This window comes from Mustela erminea, chromosome 5, assembly GCF_009829155.1.
Source record: "Mustela erminea isolate mMusErm1 chromosome 5, mMusErm1.Pri, whole genome shotgun sequence".
Lineage (NCBI taxonomy): Eukaryota > Metazoa > Chordata > Mammalia > Carnivora > Mustelidae > Mustela > Mustela erminea.
In genome coordinates this window covers 37708852-37733268 of record NC_045618.1, presented here as the reverse complement: position 1 = coordinate 37733268, position 24417 = coordinate 37708852, and the positions used below count along the sequence as shown (strand labels likewise).

The 24417-nt window shown below is 39.9% G+C and overlaps 1 protein-coding gene across 4 annotated transcripts in view; it reads left to right on the top strand.

Moving 5' to 3' along the window:
* Nucleotides 1-22344, top strand: part of NEDD4 (NEDD4 E3 ubiquitin protein ligase) — a 133970-nt gene extending 111626 nt beyond the window's left edge. For all 4 annotated transcript variants that reach the window (XM_032342640.1, XM_032342641.1, XM_032342639.1 and 1 more), the window contains 17 exons: nt 1957-2076; nt 3758-3958; nt 5026-5106; nt 5364-5418; nt 5511-5569; nt 6610-6675; nt 9802-10031; nt 10766-10887; nt 10975-11045; nt 12153-12248; nt 12576-12649; nt 12936-12996; nt 15365-15424; nt 15507-15614; nt 16249-16345; nt 18722-18794; nt 19328-22344. In XM_032342640.1, the coding sequence (XP_032198531.1) occupies nt 1957-2076; nt 3758-3958; nt 5026-5106; nt 5364-5418; nt 5511-5569; nt 6610-6675; nt 9802-10031; nt 10766-10887; nt 10975-11045; nt 12153-12248; nt 12576-12649; nt 12936-12996; nt 15365-15424; nt 15507-15614; nt 16249-16345; nt 18722-18794; nt 19328-19430 (1677 nt within the window). In that variant the 3' untranslated portion in view covers nt 19431-22344. The remainder of the gene's footprint in view (nt 1-1956; nt 2077-3757; nt 3959-5025; nt 5107-5363; nt 5419-5510; nt 5570-6609; nt 6676-9801; nt 10032-10765; nt 10888-10974; nt 11046-12152; nt 12249-12575; nt 12650-12935; nt 12997-15364; nt 15425-15506; nt 15615-16248; nt 16346-18721; nt 18795-19327) is intronic.
* Nucleotides 22345-24417: the final 2073 nt, after the last annotated feature.

Here is a 24417-nt window from a genome sequence, read left to right as displayed (position 1 = left end):
TCCCCATGGAGAATGCCTCCTCACCTTTTTTCACCATTTGTAATTTTGAATGGCAGTCTATGCATTATTTTTGAAAATTGGGGATTAGTTTTTGCTTTTATGAAAGTTTCACACAGAGATGCAGGGGCTCAGAATTCCTTGAACCATTTGTGGCTCCTCCATCTAAAAAGATGGTGCTGTACCAAGAGAGGGACACAGTCCTGTGCTGAGGAAGGAGGGGGCAACCCACCTGTGCCATTGTCCTTGCCCGTCTGCAAGAGAGGAGATGGCATGGAAAGACGGCCCTCACCATCCTTTCTCTCCTGGTTGCGCTTGCCTGGCCTCCTCCACTAGGCTGGAGCCTGCTTAAGCAGAGATCTGTGGTTTTCTCCTACTGTGCTTTAGAATGTCCTCATACAAGGAAAATGTCACATTTTGGATTGACTCTCAGGCATTTATCCAAGAAGCAATTTTAAGTACACCAGATGAACACCAGAATCTAGAGATGATTTGTATTCATCTGTATATTACATGCACTTTAGTTTTTCTATGTACTGGAAAAGTTATTTCCATACCCTTTTCTTCTCAATACATTGATTAGGTTTTTTTAACAATTTCCTTTGAGGCATAATTTACATACTATAAAACCCCTTAATTTTTATGGGTACAAATACATGAATTTTAATAACTGTATACAGTTGTGCAAACATCACCACAATCAAGTCTAAGAACCCTTCAACCCTCCCAGAAAACTCCCTCCATCCAAGCACCTACTTTCAGCCCCAGGTGACCACTAATTTACCTTCTAGAAGTTTCTAGAAGTTTCATGTAAGTGGAACCATACAGAGTTGCAGTTTGACGTATCTGGCTCCTCTCACTTCATATAACGTTTTTAGGATTTAGCCACGCTGGTGCATGTCTCAGTAGTTGATGATATTCTGTTGTGTAGATGTACCAACTCTATTTCTTTTATCTACTCACAGCTGTTGGGCGTCTGTAAAGCGGGGCAGCTTTAGTTCCATTATTTTGTAGACCAACAGCGCATCCTCTGTCAGCAATGTGCATCTACCTCTGTGTGTCTGTGGACAGTGTAGCTGGTGAGCAGACCAGAGGTGCTGGTTTTTATGTGTAAGACACAATGGGGAAATAGGCCAGACCTGGCGGAGTCTAATCTGGTTCAAAAGATGAAAGAAAGACCAAACCTCAACTGTTTTAAGTAAACTTGGGAGTAACCAGACCTCTTTGTTCATTAGTAATAAATTCATAAGTAGCAACTCCCCAGCCCTTACAGAAGGAAGGCAGGGCTAACTTTTGACTCAGCACATACAGGTGATGAATTCTGTGGTTAGACCGCCCGGCTCAGGTCTCAGCTCTGTAGCTCTATATTAGCAATGAATCTGTTGGGCGATTACCCCAATTTTCTAAGCTTCAGTCTCCTTGTGAATAAACACGGGCTAGTAATAACAATGATTGCATTAAGATTTGTGCAGAGGTTAAATGACATAATCTATGTGAAAATATTTAGTGTGTGGTTATTATTACTGTCATGTTTTATTCATGTTGGTATCGCTCGCATCATTATGGTCTGTTCTGGTTTTTCTAAATGGGATGTGGTACACTTCATTTCATACACCTCAAAATATGATGTAAAAGTCTCTTCCTTTTATTAATTTTTTTAATTTATTTTTTTCAGTGTTCCAAGATTCATTGTTTATGCACCACACCCCGTGCTCCATGCAATCCGTGCCCTCCTTAATACTCGCCACCAGGCTCACCCAACCTCCCATCCCCCTTCCCTCCAAAATCCTCAGTTTGTTTCTCAGAGTCCACAGTCTCTCATGGTTTATCTCCCCCTCTGATCTCCCCCAACTCACTTCTCTTCCTTTTAAAGGGAGAGGGTAGTGAAAAGGGGAGGTGGTCCTTTTAAAACGATTGTTTCTTACTCGTATTTAGTTTTCCTGTTATTCTTCACTTCAGCTTTTGCCTACTTCATCTGGATTACCACCAGGTTGGGAAGAAAAACAAGATGAAAGAGGAAGATCATATTATGTGGATCACAATTCCAGAACGACCACCTGGACAAAGCCCGTGGTCCAGGTACCGTGCAGTCTACCTGTTAACTTACTTTCTTACGCAATGTACGCCATCGTATTCCTGTGGGAGCTGGTACAGCTATTTTGTGGTATACACGGGCTGTGGCTAGCATCTTCTAATCGTTTGCTGACCTTGGGGCTCGCAGCTCCTACAGATCTCTCACGTGCATGATTACTACTTGCTATCATGTAAAACAAGTCCAACTGGGAATAACAGGATGGAGCAAATAATCTGGTCCATTGGGGTTTTTTTTTGTTATTTGAATGGTTAAGATCATTATTTCACTGAAAGATAATCTTAGTGATTAAGATCTGTTAAAGAAATTTGCCACGATGACACCTTGTGCTTGGTGACAACAAGTGTCTTTTGTGACATTTCCTTGGAAGTGTTTAGGAGAATGTTTAATTTATTTTATCACTGTTTCTCTGACTGAGAAGTTTTTTTTAACACTGGAAAGTACAGAGAACAATACAGCAAATACCCATCTTCTTAACACCCAGAATTTATCACCATTAACAAATTACCATATCTGTTTCTAGACATTTTATTTTAAGAAAATAAAATCTTACAGGAGCACCCGGGTGGCTCAGTCAGATAAGTGTCTAACTTCACCTCATGTCATGATCTCTGGGTTCTGGGATCGAGCCCCTCCCCCCCCCACAATTGGGCTCCTCACTCAGCAAGGAGTCTGGTTTTCCCTCTGCTCCTTCTCCCACTTACGCTCTCTCTGTCTCTCTCTCGAATAAATAAAATCTCTAAAAAATATAAAAAAATAAAATCATACAGATGAAACTAAATTCCTTTTATCCAAGCACTTGCTTCCACTACCCAGAAAGAAGCACCGTCTTGTCTGTTGGATAGTCTTCCAGTCTTTTTTTTTTTTTTTTTTTTTTTTTGCATAAACAACTGAAACTTACTTCTCACAGTTGTGCAGGCTGGAAGGCCGAGCTCAGAGGGCAGCATTTTGGGTCCATGAGGGCCCTCTTCTGGGCTGCGGACTTCCATCTTCTTGCAGTGACCTCCCATGGTTCTTCCAGGCTCTTTTATACACTTACATAGAGAGCTAAAACGATGCAGACGAGTGTTTATGTTCCTACGTTTCAAGTTTTGCAAAGATGTCATGTTATATAATTCTAAATCTTTTTTTTGTGTGTGCAACATTGTTTTAAAATCCTATCCATGCTGTCTCATATATGGATCCAGTGTGTTCCTTTTAACCACTGCCTAACATTTCATCAGATGAATATATTACATTTCAAGGATCCATTTCTGCAGTGGCTGTTTGTCACGCATTTTGTTTGCCCAGAATCGGCAGTCTCTTCTACGTGTGGAGAACTTCGCACTCTGTGCACATCTGGGGCAAGCGGAGACAGCCTCCTCCAACTGGCACCGTGGCTGACCTTGCCACTGGGACACGGTCCCTGACTTCACCGCCTCCGCCCGGGGCATCCGCAGCCAACTTGAACTGTTAGCCAGCGTGGTACCGCTCACAAATTAGCTGAGAAATCAGCTGAGAAAGTTCTTTTCAAAACAAAGTTTGACAAAACACTATCAGAAAAATGAATCTGCCTGTTGAGATCTATTTAGAAGGACGTGTTCTGTCTGCAGGTTAAGCTGCCTTTTAACCACAGCTCTTTGTGTGTTCTCTATAAAACATGACCACGTGACTTACTCCATGTGCTAGGCCACAGCGGAGAGCAGTCAGCTGCCGTCAGGCCAGAGCTCGGCGTGCCCTCGACCCCAGGTCCCCACCGGTGACTCAGCGCAGCAGGTGACCCAGCCGTCTGAAATGGAGCAAGGATTCCTCCCTAAAGGCTGGGAAGTCCGGCATGCACCCAATGGGAGGCCTTTCTTCATTGACCACAACACCAAAACCACTACCTGGGTAACTTTAATACTCTCCTGTTTGCATTTAGAGCAATGATCTTAACTCTTAAGAGTTCCCTATAACCCTTAAATGTACATTAATATAACCTACATGTCCTTGTATTCATTTAAAGATATGCTGAATTCTTAATAGTATTATTTCTACTCAAGAAATACTTATGCCTATTTGTAATATTTTCAGGGATTGTCATGAAAGTACATTTACTTCCTATTTCATTTTTACCTCACTAGACATAAAATCTTAGGAAGATATTTGTTATAGTCTTTTACCTTTATTTGTCACTTTGTAGTTCCAAAGTACTTTTGAATCCATATCTCATTTAATACCCAGAAAACCTTGGGGAGGCTAGGTAAAATAGTATTTTTATTTTAAGATAAGCCCTAAAGCTGTTTAGCAGTTGGTTCGCCACTAATAGAAAAGTTACTGAAAGTCAGCAACAGATGGCTAGATTTTGATTAATTAATTTATTTAAAAGACAAAAGTACCTTAAACTAAAATGGTTTAATAAATTATTTAGCAAAATAATATTAAAATAATAATATACAGAAGTGAATCCAAACAAATTGAATATTGTCCCTTTTTTCCCAACAATTTGAATTGGCTTTTATAACCTTTTTGAGCATACCTCCCTAGCTTTACAAAATGTTAATAAATCAACACCTTAACAGATAAGTGCCAAAAAGGATGCCCAAGGCCTCTGTGATAGCACGTGGTCTAGTTTAATGTCCATTCATTTTGCAGTTTTTAGTTAGAGAACAGCCCTATGTAGTGACACAATCCCTGAAGAGTGGGGCAAAATTCTCTGAATGGTTTCTGTGAAGCAGATGATGAGTTAAAACTGATGGTACTCTGAGATCTGAGAAATGAATATTGTAGCTTGGGAATGATGGGTTTTAGACAGAGAAACTATTATTTCGCAAATGAAGCACATAAAATAAAAGTAGACTTTAAAAGAGAATGTTTTAAATACCAATTGGTGTTAGAAAATATAGTAATAGAGGGACTTTCTTGATTTTAAAATTTGTGTGTGTTGTTGTTCACTTTATTTGCTCTACCAAAAAAAGGAAGATCCGAGACTGAAAATTCCACCTCATCTGAGAGGAAAGACATCACTTGATTCTTCCAATGATCTGGGTCCTTTACCTGTAAGTTTATAGAATTGCTAGCAATCTAACTTGGCTCTCTCCAACTTTTTGTATTTTGGAATACAGTAGTTCCTCAACAAGTTTCAGTAAGTTATTATTATTATTAGTAGTAGTAGTAGTAATTATGAGTTATTATTAAAGTGTAATGCCTTCTACTAAGAATGGAATAAGAAAATTAAGTGTATAACCAATGTCATTATCTGCCCATACATCTAAAACCCTTTCCAAAAATAATTGAAATACATTCTTCATTATAGCCAGGATGGGAAGAAAGAACTCATACAGATGGAAGAATCTTCTACATAAATCACAGTATGTGCAATGTGATTTTTCATTACGTTATTTTTTGTAACATTGAACTTTGTGCAGGAGAATAAAGAACACCGATCTCTCTCCCTCTTCAGATATAAAAAGAACACAATGGGAAGATCCTCGGTTGCAGAATGTAGCAATAACTGGACCAGTAAGTCTCTGTATCAGTACGCTCGACGGCATTGTCCTCTCACCCATTTTGTCCAGGGTGAATGGTCAAAGGCATTAATCCTACAGACCTTGAGAGGAAAGCACATCTGCAATTCTGTCCTCTCCCACCACCCCCACACCAGGTCTCAATAATATGAAAGGAGTATCTGTATAAGCTCATTATCTTGACCTCTGCAATAGCCTCACGAGACTAGTGAGCCCTATAGTCAAATGCCAAGGCACTGGGCTGCTGGGCTCAGCTGGTACTTGCCATTGCCTGAAAAAGAATGTTGGCAATCCTCAGCAAATCAGAGAGGGGCCAAGAATGTACCAGGTCAGAAAGTAGGTGGCATGCAGTCAACTCCAGGGCATGCTTGAACTTTTTGGTAGAAATTTCTGTAAATGCTGATGTATAAAATACTCCTATTTAAGTATAAATATTATCATGTATGTTTATACTCCTTTTGAGTCAGGTGAAGTATAGGAAAAATAATTTTCTTCTTTATGTAGCTACTTGTTCTGTATTTTGTTTTTGAGATTTTAATTGTTTTCTAATTCACAAAAAGAAGTGAAATGGAAAATCCAGTTCTTTTAGACTATTCTTTAGTCTCCATGTTTAGTCTTTTAAAATAATGGGTAAAAAAGGCAATTCCTCAGAGTTCAAGGAAAAAGTGCATTTTTCAAATTGTTCCCTTAATGGAGGAATCACTTTGAAAGTCTGTTTAGAAATGGAAATTTTCATTTCTAATATTTCTCTGCTTGGAAGAAATTTCCTGTTTCTGGCTTTTTGCATTTCAAGAATATTGCATGATGAAAATTACAGTCATGGGAATTGCTGAATACAATTTAATTTTAAACAGAGAAATTAAAAATTTTAAAGTTTTGTGTTTGTTTTCCTTCAAATTAAACTTTTATTTCCAAATATTCTCTTTTAATGTCTTTAACTTATGTTCATAAAATACCCAGAGGGGAACTTTTAAAATTGTTCCAGAATAAAAACAACCTAAACCTTCTTTATTTTTCCAAAATTTTCAACTCAAGGCTGTGCCCTACTCCAGGGATTACAAAAGAAAGTATGAGTTCTTCCGACGAAAGTTGAAGAAGCAGGTTAGTTATATTTACGTTGAGTTCTTAGGAATGATTGTTACGTAGACTGAAAGTGTGGGAAATGCATTTTTAAAAGTAATAGAGAATTTCTCCTGTATTTTAACAACTTTGAATAGTTTCTTATAGGGAAAGGTGGCTTTTTTTAAATTTTTTTGACTACTGGATGTTACATAGCATCAGAGACCACAGTTAGGTTGTGTCTTTCCTTGTTTTTCAACCTTATGCTATATAGAAAAATAGTATTAAAGTTTGCTTTTAATGCATCCTAATCTGGTTTCCTAGTGGGGTTTGTGGAGCTTAGGCTTGGTGGAATCTGAACAAACTCAGCTTATTCAATCCAGCCTCATCCCTGATTGTGTAGGACTCTCTGGATTCCAACGCTTTTATAACATATCTCTGCCTAATTTGAAAATATGACTGTAATTGAAACAGTGCGCCTGTGTTTGTCTCCTTTTGCTTCTCAGATGTGTTCACTATAGTTTTTTTTTCCATCACCACAAATTTAATATTTGGAACTAAACTCATCATCTGCCCATCTATTTCATTTCTGTCGGTGATGACCACTTGGTGATGCCTTTCTAATTTGCGCACTTTCCCCCTTTCCCCGCAGTTTAGGAATACTACCACTAGGTGGCTATATTGGGTTACACTTTCTTGTGTTCTAAGCCGGAAGCAGGCTTTTCCAAAGATTCAAGATGGTGGGTCTGCCACCACAGAATATTTTCAACAAAATTTAACAAAAAATAAAATATAATGGTTTTTTAGTGAAAATATTTTGTACCTTAATGAAAGCCTAAACTGTCAGCCACTTTTTAAAGCTCATCTTCAATAATAGCTTTGTGTTAAAATTGCTCTGGAAATCCGTTTTCTACCTCTTAAAGTTCTTTGGGATTTTAAGACTTTGCTGATCTGTTGGTCTGGTAAATATTTTCACTCTTAATGAAAATATGCTGGTGGAATAGAAGCACTAGCTTCTCCATTTGCCATTCTGAACACTTACACACACTATAATATGTAATTGTTGATGTCTTCCCGGCAGCAGGAGATATGAAACAAAGCCTTCAGAGCACACAGCAACCACCATGAAAACAGTAATAGTTATTCAGTTCTCTCTGTGAACCAGACATGCTTCTTAGCAAGCTACATGTATTAATGTAATCTCTTAATGTATTAACTGTCTAAGGAGGGAACTATTATTATCATCTTCTATAGGTGAGGGTCTGAGGCACAGAGAGATTAGGTAATGTGATAGACTCCCATGGTTATTAGTGGCAAAGCCAGACAGGTGGTCTGGCTTCAGAGTCTATGTTCTTAACCAAAAAGACATATATTGATGATTTAGAGAGAAACTGACCCAGAATGGAACAAAGGTATATAAAGAGAAAAAAACATGAAATAATGTTTAAGAAACGTGGCGTTGCTCCAGAGAGAGCAAACTCAGGAGTATGGGGAAGAGGTAAGAACCTGCATTTTTAGTTTATCAAAAAGTCCCGAGTAGGATTTAAAAAAAAAAAAAAAATCTGTATCTAGACACATTACAGCAAAAGAGCAGAACACCAAGACAGAATTAAAAACGTTTAAAAATCATTGCTACAAAGTCTTGAGTTGTCTTTGACCTTTTTCTCTGCCTTGTCTGTAGTATCTCATTTGTGAGGAATAAGGACCCTGTGGCTCCTGCTCAGCCGCTCTTCCCAGTCAGCATCCACGCTCCCTCCCCTCTGGCCCCAGACCACTCTCCCAGCTCCTCCAGTGGCTGCAGCTCCTTCCCTCCCTCCACACCCTCTTGCTTGTTGCACGCATTAGACGCCCCTGCACTCTCTTCCCTTAGCCTGCTGCTCCTCAGTCCTTCGGTGCCTCTCCCTCAAGTCAGGACTTGTTCTTAAAGCCCCCTGGATCACCTCCCTTGCAGTTACTAGCTCAGTCTTTTCGGCCCCACAGAGCATTGCTTATAGTTTATCACTAGCAATTTTGTTACACTTGTAAGTCTCAGGATTGGTAATATTTACATTTGTTTCTCATCCACACACTGGATTATAAACTCCTTGAGGGAGGAATCGTATCTTAAACCACATTCTTCCTCCCTTTTCTTCCCATCCCCATTACTGTAGCTCCCTAGCATGGAGCCTGAGCCAGAGCAGGTCCTGGTAAATGCTTGGCTGCCTGGGATGCCTCGTGTCTAGACTACAGTTGGTTTTCTCTGATCTTGGCTTTATTTACAATTACATAAGCAACAGAGGAAACTGCTTATATTGCTTATAAAAACTGTTTATGTTATCATGTTTCTGTAGGGCTTTCCATTTTCCCTAAATATACTAAGAATGCAATTGACATTTTTTTTTTTCTTAGAAGGAACCCTCTCCTCTTTTGACGTGACAGAATTTTCTCTTACTGGTTTCCACTTGAACATTGCACACAAAGCACTCAAGAATAAAATATTCAGACATCTTTTATAAAATTTACGATATGATCTGTCTAAAAGCGTAGTTATCTGCATTTGTCCCATAAGCAAAGGATGTGCGAAATAAACTGAGACAGCAGAGACTGAGAACTCAGACTTCCTTAATTTTTGTCTTCACTTTCTTCACTCATAAAATGAGATTATATTGGTCGTTTCTTCCTCGTGTTGTTATGGGGAGTAAATGAGTTAACCTATTAAAATGTTGGGAATAGTGCCTGATACAGTCTGTAAATGTTAGTGCCTATAAATGAGCGCAGCAGGGTGGGCTCCGAGGAGGAAAGGTAGAGGTCAGAAAACCCCTGAACCCACAGGCAGACAAGAGAGCAGGCACTGGTTAGACTGTTGGGCACAGGATGGTCTTCCCTGGAACTTAATCTGTTAAGTACTGTTCATGCAATGCCTTTGCATGAACATTATTGCCACTATCAATAACTGCTTCTTCCAGTATAGAAATCAGAAGCCTATATTATTATATGATTAGAGAAAAGGCATGAATTCTTTTATGCCATAGAGGAAATAATAGAGAACATCCCTAGTTACGTTTTCCCCCAATAAAGGGTGTTGGGCACAGGGTAGAACACGATGGTTTTTGTGACTATCTGGAGAAATAAATTTGCCTTTATGTCGAATTGATTTAAACCATAAGTCCCTCTTCTCTGGGTTTTCAGAATGACATTCCAAACAAATTTGAGATGAAACTTCGCCGTACAACTGTCCTTGAGGACTCTTACAGGAGAATTATGGGTGTCAAGAGAGCAGATTTCCTCAAGGCTCGACTGTGGATCGAGTTTGATGGTGAAAAGGGATTGGATTACGGAGGAGTCGCCAGAGAATGGTTCTTCCTGATCTCAAAGGAAATGTTTAACCCTTACTATGGGTTGTTTGAATATTCTGCTACGTAAGTATTTTTACAATGGCTCCACACAGAAAGAAAAAGTCACCGTTTTGAAAGTAACAAAGCTTTGTAAGAAGCAAGGAAAGTGTACATTCCAGTGTGCCAGAAAAGGGAGATGATAACTAATGTTGTTTCAAAAATAACCTTTAAAAAAATTGTGGTAAAATATGCGTAACATAAAATTTACCATTTTAGCCATTTGAAGCCAGCGGCGTTCAGTACAGTCACACTGTTGTGCAGTTGCTCCCACCGTCCATCTCCAGAACTCTTTCATCATCACCTGAATCAGTACTCAGGAAACGCTCACTCCCGTCCTCCCTATCATTCACCGTTCTGCCTGCTGTCTCTGTGAATCTGACCACGCTAGGTACTTCGTATCAGTAGAATCCTATAGGATTTTTCCTTCTGTAACCGACTTATTCCATTCGCATAATGTCCTCAAGGTTCCTCCGTGGCACAGCAGATGTCAGAATTGTCTTCCTTTCTGAGGCTGAGTAATACCCCGTTGTGTAAAGGGACACCCCGTTTTGTGTATCCATTCATCTGTTGTCAAACACCTGGGATGTTTCCACCTTTCAGCAGAAATGACTGTTTTTAAAACCGTTAAATCCACTGTTGTCATGTGGTTCTAATCGAAGTAAAAACTCCAGGAAGAGGGAGCTAATTTGTAATTTTGTCATATTAAAATTTTTATATGAAATGTGGAGAGGAGCATTTAAATGTGGTTGTCTTTACAGGGATAATTATACCCTACAGATAAATCCAAACTCCGGATTGTGTAATGAGGATCACCTCTCCTACTTCAAGTTTATTGGCCGGGTAGCTGGAATGGCAGTTTATCACGGCAAACTGTTGGATGGTTAGTATTAAGCATAAAACATTTTTAAAGTATGATCTTACTTCTTCCAATTGGTAATCATTTTCAATATGTTTGATTTTTTGAAAGGTTTTTTCATCCGCCCATTTTACAAGATGATGCTACACAAACCAATAACACTTCATGATATGGAATCAGTGGTATGTCTTTTTCACTCGCAATGTAGAGAAAGCACAATTTAAGAAGCAACTGGATATTTTAAAGTTAGAATTTGATGATGAAAAAATGAACAAATGATAATGTTCCAAAATACAAATGGATATTTCCCCCAACATTCAAATATGAAAATTTTCTAACATCATAAAATTTTGAAAATTTTACAGTGGACATATGTGTATCCACCACCAAGATTCCATACCCGGGTTTCTTTCTGTACTTACTTTATTACCTACCTATCCATCAGCTCACCCATGTGTCCATCAATCCATCTTTTTCTTTTTTTATGCACTTCAAAGAATATTACAGATATCAGTAAACTTCTCCCTAATTACTTCAATGTGCTATCAACATTTGGATTGTGATCTTTTTTGATGAATGGCATATGTTTTCAAAATGACCGTCCAAAAGCGAGGCCTTGTGGTTAGGCCACTACAAAGAAACGGAAACCTAAGAATTAAATCCTGGACTATGGCTTTGCTGTGTGAACTGAAAAGCCTCATGTGTTGTATGTACACATGGATTCCAAGCTCTCTTCCTGGGGACCAAGGACATTCTTTATTCCTTCCTTGTGACATTATCAAGGTGGACAGTATAATTCCTTATGAATCATAAGATTTCACAGTTATTTGAGTTGGTTAATGGAGGTTCTGTATTTAATTTGAGATTTTTCTGTAACTTGGGCCAGGTATAAATAACCACCTGCTTATAGCTACTTGAACATTTTATACCCCGTCTTAGCAGCCCGTACGAGAATGGCTCTAGGTGCTCCTGGGCATCCATGGGAGTTAGGATTCATCTGGAAACTACTTTAGTTGACCCTTCAACTGGATGCAAAATCTGTATACCTCCACTGCCTCTACACAGAGCTAGGTTTCCAAATTGTTGGGCAAGTCCCACTCCACTGATTTATGCACTTTTGCTCACACTTACTAGTCACCTGCTCTTTTTATAATGCTTGTGTGTATATAAGAAAAGATGTCCTATTCCTTTTCATCTTTGGTCCAAGTGTTCAGACTGTAGCATATTTTCTTTGCAGGTTCAGGTGTCTTTTTGTGTACAGATTTTAAATATGCCATTTCCTCATTTAGGATAGTGAGTATTACAATTCACTGAGATGGATTCTTGAAAATGATCCAACAGAATTGGACCTCAGGTTTGTCATAGATGAAGAGCTTTTTGGACAGGTTTGTAAACTTTGATTAATTAAAATGGTACGTAAATTGTGAAACAAACGTTCCAACTTAAGTTTAGAAGTTAAATAATGCATATCCTCGACACATTTCTGTGCTCTATTTTTAGATTTATTTTCCAGTAACAAAAGCTGTCTCAGCAAAAATTTCTGCTTCCCTTGACATTTGACTCATTCCATGTTTATTTTAGTAAAACTAATATTTTAAATTTTCTTAGCTTGTGAATGGATTTAATTTAAAACACTGGGTTTCTGGTGTAACTATAATACATATATTTTTTTTCACTAAAATAACATATCAAGATATCATGCTTAATTTTAGACACATCAACATGAGTTGAAAATTGGTGGATCAGAAATAGTTGTCACCAATAAGAACAAAAAGGAATATATTTAGTAAGTATTTTGTTAGTAAGTATTTTATTATGTTTTGTATATACTTCACTGGAAATAATTTTGTCATTCTTTCTGGGAAGACTCTGTGTACCTCCTTTCTCTTTCTTCATAGCCAGAGTCTTAATGTTCTTTTTTCTCTTTCTATAACAATGCCATATTACCCACTTATATTCACTTTTTGCCTGGGCCTTACCTAGTCTTTATTTTTTGTTTCCAACTGGAATAAATAGACCTTAATTCTTTTCTTCACTCATGTGAAAAAGATGAATATTTTGTCTCTTTTTAGTCTTGTAATTCAGTGGCGATTTGTAAACCGAATCCAGAAGCAAATGGCTGCTTTTAAAGAGGTATTCATTTACTTTTGTTCATTCTTCTGTCATTTCAAAGTACAAGTCGTAAGTTTCAAGTATTGGGGTTCATCATATCTGAGAATTAATAAATGACTTGCTTTTTAAAACAGCTTTTAATTATATATTTTTAAAAATTCGTCTATTTGTCACAGAGAGAGAGAGATGAAGAGTGAGCACAAGCAGGGAGAGCAGGAGGCAGAGGGAGAAGCAGGCTCCCCACTGAGCAGGGAGCCTGATGTGGGGCTCGATCCCAGGACCCTGGGATCATGACCTGAGCCAAAGTCGGACACAACCTACTAAGCCACCCAGGCATCCCTATATTTTTATAATAAAAAAATATTTAAGTGAATAAGTGTTCGCTGTTAAAACTCAGTCATCCACGAGGCCCATACCGTTAATGTTGATGCTCCCCCTTCCCACCGGTCCCTGCTCCTCAGCTTTTCCCAGTCATGTCTCCTCCATCTTAAGTAACCTCAGGTGAGCAAGGGTCCCCAGTGCCATAGGGAGAGTGGAACAGGCCATTTATTTTCCCACATGGGATCACACTATACATGCTGGTTTGTGACTTGGTTTCATTTCTTACCGAATATTTATTAGAGAACTTTACACGTCAAGTTGCATAACTGTCCTTCCATGTGGCTGCATTTTATTCATAATACAAACTCATAAGTTCTTTAAACTTCCCCCGTTGGTGGACATTTAGGCTATGGCCAGTTCACTCATTTCTTCTAAAATCTTCTGTTCAATATTTATCACGTACCTTTTCATTTATTCGGTATTGAGCACTTGCTACAGATCTGGTGCTATGCAAGGCAGAAAGACATGAGTCCTGCTCTAGGGAGCAGAAATTCCAAAGAGTGACATGGACAGAGGCAGGCATGCAGTGCGTGGTAAGCACAGAGGAGAAATGGAAACCCGGGCAGGGAGAGGTACAGGAAGGGCCAGGGAAGGCCTGGAGGGACTGGCCAGCTACACGGAAGCAGGCAGTGCAGTTCGAAGTGCTGGAGGTCAAACTGAGCTGAAGGGTGAGCAGGACCAGATTAAGAAGGACCTGTGTACTAAACTGGAAACAAAATGGAATTTGAGGTTTTTGCAGACGTCCAGTGAGGGGAAAGAAGGTGACAGTAATATACGAGGACTCAGTTTACATTTTAGTCAGATCATCCTGGAAATGGTGTGTAGTGAGTTAGTGGTGCACAAGACTAGCGGCTGGGCTAGGCCGGAGGAAGCTACAGAGATCCAGGTGAGGAAAGGTCAGGGCAGGAACGAAGGTGGTGGTGGTGGTGGTGGTGGCGGTGGGAAGACAGCTGTGTGTATCTGAATGGATTCAGCAGGGAGAGCTGTAGCTCGGGGTGCTTTAAGGGCTAGAGACTGGGGCGGGGGGGCAGCATGGATTTGGGGATCATCTGCCCATGTGTACTGGAGACGTGGACTCGGTAAGAAGGGACATTGGAAAGAGTGGTAAGGACGGGAAAGTGGATGACCACTGTGAAGATGTGGGAGCACCAACATGGAAGGAACAGACGGTAGAAAAGAAGACATCAAAGGAAATCAGCCAATGCAGACAGAGACATGAGAGAGAAACCATCGGCAGCAGACGAAGTTTCAAGAACGGCCGTGTTTTCAGCCATCTCATAGTGCGGAGAAGACAGATGGGATACAGAACTAGACAGTGTTGATCAGAGTTCACCGCAAAGCTGTCTCTGCCTTTTTCCAGGACCGCTTGAAGGCAGCAAGGGCACAGAGGGCAGATGGTGGAGGGTGGAGACAGAGACAGGCCGGTAGGTGGGGTTTGGTCGGGAGTAAGAACAGCGGTGAAGAGAAGACAGGTCTGCTTTTTTGTTTTGTTTTTAAGGTAGATAGGTTTAAACAAATGTAAATGTAGAAAGAGGAAGCTAGGAAAGAGAAGGAGGTTCAGCGAGATGAGCCCCTTGGGGAAGCAGATGAAGCACAGAGAGAAAATGGCCCTTGTCCCCACTGCCGTGGACAGGAGACCACAATGGACGTCACTGCCAACTGGTACTTGGGCATGCAGAAGGTTGAGGGAATTCCATCATCTCCTCTGTTTCTCTCTCAAGTAAAAGTTACCTGCTATAAAGAAGAGATGACACAGAGGAGGGGAAATGGCTGGGGAAATGTAGAGAGGTTTCAAAATGGCTGACTTGGGAATCAGTGGGAGAGAACAGATTACGGACACATACACGTTCTTGCCGATATTGAACTCTCGGTTGACCTAAGAACCCAAGACTGTGGTGGTAGGAATCTGTGTTCCTGTGGGATTTCTCCAGCAGCCACCCAGAAGCTGACGTATGGGGCTCTTGAGAGCCGCTGCTAACCGGGTTTTTAAATACATTCTTTCCACTAGGGATTTTTTGAACTAATACCACAGGATCTCATCAAAATTTTCGATGAAAACGAACTAGAGGTAAGAAATACTCTTGTTTTCAAACGGGATTTTTGTGCCCATAATTTTTCTTGTCTACAGTTTGACATTTCTTACTGTGTAGCTTCTTATGTGTGGATTGGGAGATGTCGATGTGAATGACTGGAGAGAACACACGAAGTATAAGAACGGCTATAGTGTGAATCACCAAGTCATACAGTGGTTTTGGAAGGTAATTAAAAGCTTCTATGTCTGTAAATCCCTTTTCAACAGATTCGATCATACTTAACCATACTAGTGCACTGCATAGAGATAATATATATATGTCTACCTTCATATATATATATATATGTCTACCTTCTGGGTATGGCTCCAACCTCCATATGTATTTATAGATAAGTTACTGTTCAGAAAGTAGCAAATGGTGGGAACAGCCACAGTGGGCGCTCAGCCCCTTACCAATGTGGAAACTGTTGAAGAGAACTTGTAGTAACCTGTGGTGTGTTCCCTGGGACTCCTGCACGGCTCCTTAAATGTGACTTTCCATCTAATCAAGAAATGTGTATGTCATTCAATAATATCAGTAAATATAATTTTTAAAAAGCCATGAGTCATATCCAGGAAGATATTTTGGTCCCTTTATTAGGCTATGATCTCATTCTAGAGAGTTCCCATATAGCCTCAGAAATGAGGTTTTCAGGAACTTTGTAAGCCACCCAGAAACACAAATTTAACTCACAGACACATGTACATGTAGTAACTGATCATGAAAACTCAAACTAAATTCTGATATCATATTTTTCAGGATAGTTCTGTTACTTTTTTCCCCCAGTGATATTCCTTAATGCTGTTTTTCTCTTACTCAGGCCGTTCTAATGATGGATTCAGAAAAAAGAATAAGATTACTTCAGTTTGTCACCGGCACCTCTCGAGTGCCCATGAATGGATTTGCTGAACTATATGGTAAGGTTTTCAACCATCATTAAAAAAATGGAGTGATGCCACTTGTCTTTTCCATTGATGATTAGTTGTCAAGCTTCTATCATTTAAACAAACACCAAGCTTAGTAAAAAAAAGAACTGACATTTTTAAATGATTGAATTAGATACGTGGAAGTAGGCCAGAATATATGTACATCTTGTAATTGGCTACCAGAGGAAAATACATGAAATGGCTTGAGTTACTTTCCATTCTTCAATTTTAAATGTAATTCCCACTACATACCCCATCACGGAAAAAGCACTGTTAGTAGGATGATGATTTAGGGCAACAGGCAACATCCCACAGAATGTTAGTTAAGTGTACAACAGAAAACAAAGAGTTCCATGGTAGAATACGTTTAGGACAAATACCAGACTAAACAAAATTGAGTAGATTTCTTTGAGACTTATTCAGAACCTTTACTGTGGAAAAAAAGGGGCAGGGTCCAAAACTTATTTGATCATGGACTCTGTACATATATATGAGTGTGTGTGTGTGTGTGTTATTCGAGACTGGTGACAAGATAGATTCTTTCAATATTCAGAATAGTTACTATTAATGCAGTTTTCTATGAAGTGAAATTGGGCATATCCTAGCAAACTGTTTTCCAGTGGATATATCTCATAGCACTAGAGAGGTGTGTTTTGTAAAAAAAAAAAAAAAAAAGAAGAAGAAGAAGAAGAAAGAAAAAAAAACCCTTCAGTTTCTGATGTAGATCCACTCAAATCAGTTAATATCTTGCACTGGAATGACATCTACTTGCTTTTCAAGCTACTACAAAGAACAAATCTTTCAGGGAAGGCACAGCTCAGGTTGACGCCTCATGCAGGTTGGAGTCAGGAACAACTGTTGCCTCAGTAGCTGCTGAGCTGAATTTTTCATGCACGGAGAAAGCTGTTGCTGTCTGGTGGGATCGCTAGCCTTGTTGTTCTCCTTGGCAAACCTGGTCTTCTTAAGCTTCATGCATATTTTGCAAAATATGCAAAATATGTCAAGCAGTTGCCACCTCCCACCTAGAGTCCCCACGCACAGTGAGAAGAACAAGACAGGAGCTCTGCCCTGACCCATGCACCCCTTCTTGATTAATTGTATTTCTTTGCATTTATCTTTTCAGTGGTTTTCCATGACTTCCCTTCCTTTCGCTTCTCCTATATTTTAGCCAGTTACAGTAGGGAATGTTCAAGGCAGGCCAGAAAGCCCTTTCCATGTCTAGCTCCACATCCTTCTAAGCAGTCCGGGCCTACAGCCATCCACTGACTGCATGAATCATTTGAAATTTGGGGGAAATATCTCACACACAGAGCCAGAGATGGCAGTATTAGAATATACTTTAAATTCTTACGCATTTTCAAAACAAAGTTGTTTCAAAATGTTAATATTATAATACTGTATTATCTAGCCAATAAAAAGGTGTAAGGTTTGTATCCGTTAACTTAAAGGAAGTTTTCATAGTGGATCACGTAGGTGAGTGAATCAAGAGGCGAGGAAACATATAATCCCATATACGGGAAACAATGGCAAAAATACTGAAATTTTAACTGTGAGCATAATCATGATATGTGATGTGTGAAAAGCAGTGCTTTTTGAGAAAACTGTAATATTGAGAATATCCAGGATATTTAGTGCTGCTTCTGGCAATTACACTCCCACACATAATCAGATATGATTATAAGACTTGGGGAAAAGTATGGAAGGTTCTACATCAAGTTGTCAGCACCAATTACCGGGGTGGTTAGAGAATGTTGAGAATTGGGGCAAGGAAGAGGTAAGTGAAAACTCCAAAGGAAAAAAAAAGCTTATGAAAGTGTCTTTAATAAAAGAAAAATGTAGCATGGATAACCTGATCACCTACGCATAAAATTCTGTGTATATGCACATGCACAAGACGATTCACAATAGAATGTTTACTCAGATTTAATAATGGACTGTGAGGTGATTTTTATACCCTTCAGTATATTTTTCTCTGTTGCTTTAATTTTCTTGCAGTGAGATTAGATAATCAGAAAAAAAATTAAGGCTATTCTCAGTGGAACTGAAGAAAGAAAAATTTCTCATTTTCTCTGTGTACCTATGAAGGAAGTGGTCACAGGGAAACACAGGGCTAGGAAACAGCAGAAGCCCACCGGCGGAGTGAGAGGGTGGCCACAGATCAGCCGATGGAGAGGAACCTTCCCTCTTGTGGCTGGACAATGAAGCCATCAAGGACAGGACAGCCTTCATTTCTTTTGAGTTTAAAGCAACTAGATTGGTTCGCTATACGTTTGAGATCTACATTGAGTTCTACATTCGAAAAAATGAGTTGTGAAATTCTAGGGCCTTCTATAAAGAGTAAATGGAAGGAACTCTTCTTCCTTACAGGCTCAAATGGACCACAGTCATTTACAGTTGAACAGTGGGGTACCCCGGAAAAGTTGCCAAGAGCCCACACATGGTAAGCAGTTTTTTCGACCCTTAGAGAACAAGTTTTCAGAGAGTGAAACTCCTGTAACAGAGTCTAGGTACCGAAGGTCTAGCCTGCTCTGTGTTGTGTCAGTGACAGTGATGGAGGAGTTGGGGGAGAGGAGGCAGAAACAGCAATGCAGGAGCAGGTGTGTCTTTGCTGGCAGGCCTGGACTCAAAATCCAGGTAGCTGAACCTGGCTCATCTCAACTGTTGACCATGCGTTGCCCTCCATCACATGAAGGGGCCATCCCACGAGAAGCTAGAACATTCCCTCTTGAAGGTTAAGATAACAGAGGACCCCAGGCATTTGGAAGTCAAGGTGGGAGTGAGGGGATCCCACCGAGAAGTCATGGGATGAGCCCATGCGTAGAGCCCAGTGCTGTTGCCTGCCTTCTCCGCTGGTGATATTATGCCTTCAAGAGTTGTAGGCAGAGCACATCAGGAATAGCAGCGATCCTGTTGGCCACCATGCCACTTGCTTTGTCAGTGTCTGTCATAACCAGGTTCTCTCTGTTCTTTCAGCTTTAACCGCTTGGACTTGCCGCCCTATGAATCATTTGAAGAATTATGGGATAAACTTCAGATGGCAATTGAGAACACTCAGGGCTTTGATGGCGTCGATTAGATTCCAAATAATAATCTAGAGTGTTTCACTGCCACTTTTGGATAAGCAAAATCTTGACTTAAAATTTTCCAGGGAACTACTAAAACTTGGCCTTTGTTTCTTCCCAGATAGTGGGGGAAAAATCACATAAAAGCATTGGAAGAAACAGTATGACAACCTTCCCGTTATTTCATTCACTTAAACAATATGTTGCATTTACACGGCTGTTTCTTTCCATCTTTAGAGTTCCCACTCTAGGATTTAAGTCCCATGTGCCTGAAATAGTGAGTTTTGTCCTTGATATTTACCTCTTTTACAGTATTTGCCAGGCAGTTCTTTCTTAAACTACTGAAACTGTAACTGTGAAATATTTGTGACAAGTGTCATGTGTGAAATGTTGGTTTTTGAGAAGGAAAACTGAAATTTGGAGAAGAATACTTTGATATTGATTAAACTACAATGTATTTCTTGCTGCCTACAGCTATTTATTATTTTGTAGACCTGCCTATTGCACCTTACTGCCAAGATTTTTGGGAAAAAAACTTGGAAAGTGTGTTCCCTATCTTTGTAGTCCACTGACTCACTTGCAAAAACAAACAAAAAAAGTTGTTTACTTCTTCATTTGTAAAAGCATTTGGCTTTTGTTAATATGTAGCTTTAGTAAACGAGGTGGTTTATAAGACATGTGAAGCGAATTCAGATTCACAAAGTGTGAAAAGTATTAATGTCTTCCTCTTGCCTGTATATCCTTTTGGTTCACTGGCATAGTCCTCTCTCCTTCCTGTTTAAGGTAAAAGAATTCCTTCTTCGGACATTACACTAAAGCTCTGCAGAGCAGTATTTCTATATATGCCTTGAGGAACTAAGTTAAATGTATAGTACTTGCCTTTACTAGTCATTCTTTACACTTGCACAATTATGTAGTAAATATATGTTTACAGGGTTTATTATGTTTACAGATTAAGCTAATTTCTGTAGTTGCATTTTTCTATTTTTAGTATCTCTTTAGTAAAAAAAAAAACCAACAAATAATTTGTTAAAAATAACCAAAGAGTAGTTATAATGTGTAATTTGTATTAAATTTATTACCATATTTCTTATGCTTTTTGAAAATACTGTTTACTATGAACATGATGTTTTACTATAAATCCAAAACTTCAGAAGAATGCTACAAGTAGAATCCTACTTGAACCAAATTGAAATACATAAAAATCACATGCAGGCATTCAGCAAATGTGTGCTGGATGCCTGCTGTGTGCCTATCCCTGCACGAGGCCCTGGGGTAAGAGCTGTCAGCTTCAAAGAAATCTAGCTCAGTTCTCACCTCAAGGAACTTACGGTCCTGTAAATTAATTTGTAAACAATTGAAAGTAGGGGTAAGCAGAAAGAGGCAAAAGAAAAGGTGTCCCATGCACATGCACAGATAAAGTGTGCCAAGACTTGTATTTATATGTTTCATGCATATATTAGAATGATAACATAGAAAATGCTCTTGCAAAAAGTTAAAACTGTTTCTCAATACGATGTCTTGGCGGTTTAGGAATTATTGTAAATATATGTTATCAATCTTCTTATATACATGTGTATATAGTTGTAAAAAGTGCTTCTGGCTATTGGTTTAAGTTTGTGGGTGTAACACCATGGGTGCCTATAGACACCTGCTAAAGATCTCAAGTGGGACAGCAGCAGAACCACTTTCCAAACACCACATCTCCAGCACAGCCAAGGGAAAGTAATTGACAGATAAGTGTACCTTGTGTTTTACCTTCACCTGTGTTAACCAGCATTCAGGCAAGGCCACAAGATACAGTACTAGTTTTATCACTTACCAACTGTTGAAACTGAAGCAACTTCCTTAACCTCTCTGGGCGCCTGTTCTTTCACCTGTCAAACGAGAACAATCATGCCCACCCTCGTTGTCAGGGAAGCTTGTTATAAGTTCCAGAGACACGCTTTGTAAAGTATGATAACAATCAGAAGATGCTTTGTGCTATCCATCAGATCTTGTCAAATCAGGTATGCACACTAGCTACACTCCCAAAGAGAATCTCTTTGTTTAAAAATAAATTGTCTGCTGATAGGCAAAAAAAATAGGAACATCTCTGATATTGAATATGTGTGTGTGTGTGTGTGTGTGTGTGTGTTTATAGATACTATCAGAATTCATCTTCTCCACTTCAGCAAAGTAATATTAATATGGGCCAATGCATTTTGAAATGTCCTCATTATAGAGAAGTTAATGTGAAAACTGTTTTTGTTCGGACAGGATCGTAACCACGTAATTGTTTAAGTGTCATTTCTGTGAAATAGCAGAGCAGATCAGAGCTCAAGGCAAAATAAAGCTTTTTCAGCTGACTGATACTCACTTGGATGATCCTGTGACTCAGAACAAGGTGTTAATGAAACCAGACACTCCCCCCAGCTCCCAGCCATGGACCGTCATCCCCTTCGTCTCCAGGTGTGGGCTGGTGGTCTGGATGGAGCCTGTATCAAGCCACACAGCCTCTCATCCCAGATAAAAAAGTGTCTTAAATGCACTTGACAGCTGGAGAGTAAATAGGGTCATTTTCATATAGCAAGGATGTTTTATTTTTCTAGAAATTATAAGCACATAATTTTAGCCTATATTTTCTCTGTAATCAAACAAACTGTAACATAGACATGAAATTGTAAAACAAATGCAATGCATCCTAACCCAAATTTAAATATTTGTTTTCATTTTTTTATTTATAATACTGAAATTGTTCCACATAATTATCAAGTTAAACACAATTTGTTTTGATTATAAGTCATTTTACATTGTTAAAAATCTTCTCATATGGTGAATATATATATCAAGATTAATGTATCAAATTTATTGCATACTTTAAAGTATAAAGTCATTTTCAAAAATCTTGATACCACAAATAAAGTTCTATTCTAATAAAAACAAAAACGGATTCGTTTTTATTTTTGTTTCTTAAAGGTTCTCTCTTTTTAAAGATTTATTTATTGTAAAGAGAGCATGGAGGCAGGGTGGGGGGTGGTGAGAGAGGGAAAGAGACTGAGAGGAGCCAGATGCAGGGCTCAATCTCAGAACCCTGAGATCATGACTTGAGCTAAAGCCCAGTGTCAGTTGCTTACTGATTGTGACACCCAGGACCCCCATGCCGACTCATTTTTAAATAGAAATGTTTCTAGGCCTGTATTCTGGGTGATATCTTCTGATCCGGTTCTTTGCAGCCATGTATGGAAGTCTCAAGACCATCTTGAATTTGTATCTAATGCATCGCCATGATTATTAAGCCATAATCCCAGATAATCTCTGCTTTACAAACAGGTCATATTCCAAACATCTGGTTGTTAGTGAAAGATCCAGAAGATAATATAATAACAAAGTTACAAATGGACTGGATTTCAGACTGGCTATTGCTCCATCAAGAGGCCAGCTTGTAGCCAAATCATTATTCATAAACTTGCTTCTACTAAAGAAGGAGTTCCAAGTACTAATTCAGAAGTAAGTATCTTTTCCTCCTTCCTCTAGGCACCTGGAAGTTTCACAGTTAGAAGGGAATCCCAAACTAATTCAAGCCAGACCCAGGAAGGTTCCAGCCCCCTGTTTATGTAAAAATCCAGACCACAGTTTTTAATCCTTGGGAGTCAGCCCACTTACCTCTCCACTTCTGCCCCTTCGGGGCAAACCAGCTCCGCAGAAATGAGCCCACACCACACCTCCCTGACTAGGAAGCCCTTGCTTTGCAGGCCATCAGGGACAGATGCATTCCTCTTTTTTTTTTTTTTTTAAGATTTTATTTATTTATTTGACAGAGATCACAAGTAGGCAGAGGCAGGCAGAGAAAGAGGGGGAAGCAGGCTCCCTGCTGAGCAGAGAGCGAGATGTGGGGCTTGATCCCAGGACCCTGAGATCATGACCTGAGCTGAAGGCAGAGGTTTTAACCCACTGAGCCACCCAGGCGCCCCTGGACACATTGCTCTTATAAAGGACATTCAACTGAATGTTCGAATCTCAGGGCCTCACTACAAATAAAAGGGCTCGAGTAGACTGGTGTGTATTTTTCTTGAAAGTTAAAGATTAACATTAAATTAGCTGCCTGTTTGTTTCTTCCAGACTCTTCATCTGCCAACCATCCTGTGTGGGCCCTCCATCCCACACCACTGCTTCGTTTCCAGGATGTAAATCTGATCAGGTTGCTCTGCTGAAGGACATCTGAGAGCTCCCCGGGACCAGAAGCCTGAAGCCCAGCCGGCTGGCATGAGATGCAGGCTGTTCTCAGCTCAGTGTAAGAGCTCCACCTTCCCTCCCAGCCCACCCTGTGCTCCCCCAAATAGCCCCCTGGCTCTCCAGCCCCTGCTGGCTGCAGCCTCTTCTGCACCTGGGCTCCTGGCATCCTTCACCACTGTCCCCCCGACCCCACCCCCTGCCTCCCCCACCGCCACCCTGTGTGCACCTGAGAGTCTGTCCTTTCAGACCAGGGAAAGGTGCTGAGGTCCCAGCGTTGGACTTAACGCTAGCATGAATAGTGCTGTGTTTGCATCGTTCCCTCCTACAGACTTCTGGGCAGCTTGAGGACAACCTATCTTGTGTACATTTTTTTAATACGTGCATTTCCGAAAACAAATACCCGATGAATACGGTTTCTGTATACAACCCAGGCCCCATGTTCTGAGCACCGACAGTGTCCCTGGCCTCGTGGGACAATATGCAGGAAGCTCTGTATGGAGGGGGACATGGGGGACTACATAAATACACCACAGAGACCGAGCTTGATCGAGATCCTGCTGAGCATGGGGGGCTGCGGTAAACACTTGACGTGGATCCCATTGAATCTTCATAAAAACTCTGTGAGGCAGGTTTTATAGGCTCAAGAAGGACAAGCAATTCACCTGAGGCCACACAGCTTGTCAGTTCCATGGATTATGAACCACAACAAAATCAGGAAAGCTATGGGATCCAGCAAACAAATTGCCATGCTGTATTAGTTTCCCACTGCGGCGTAACAGATGACCA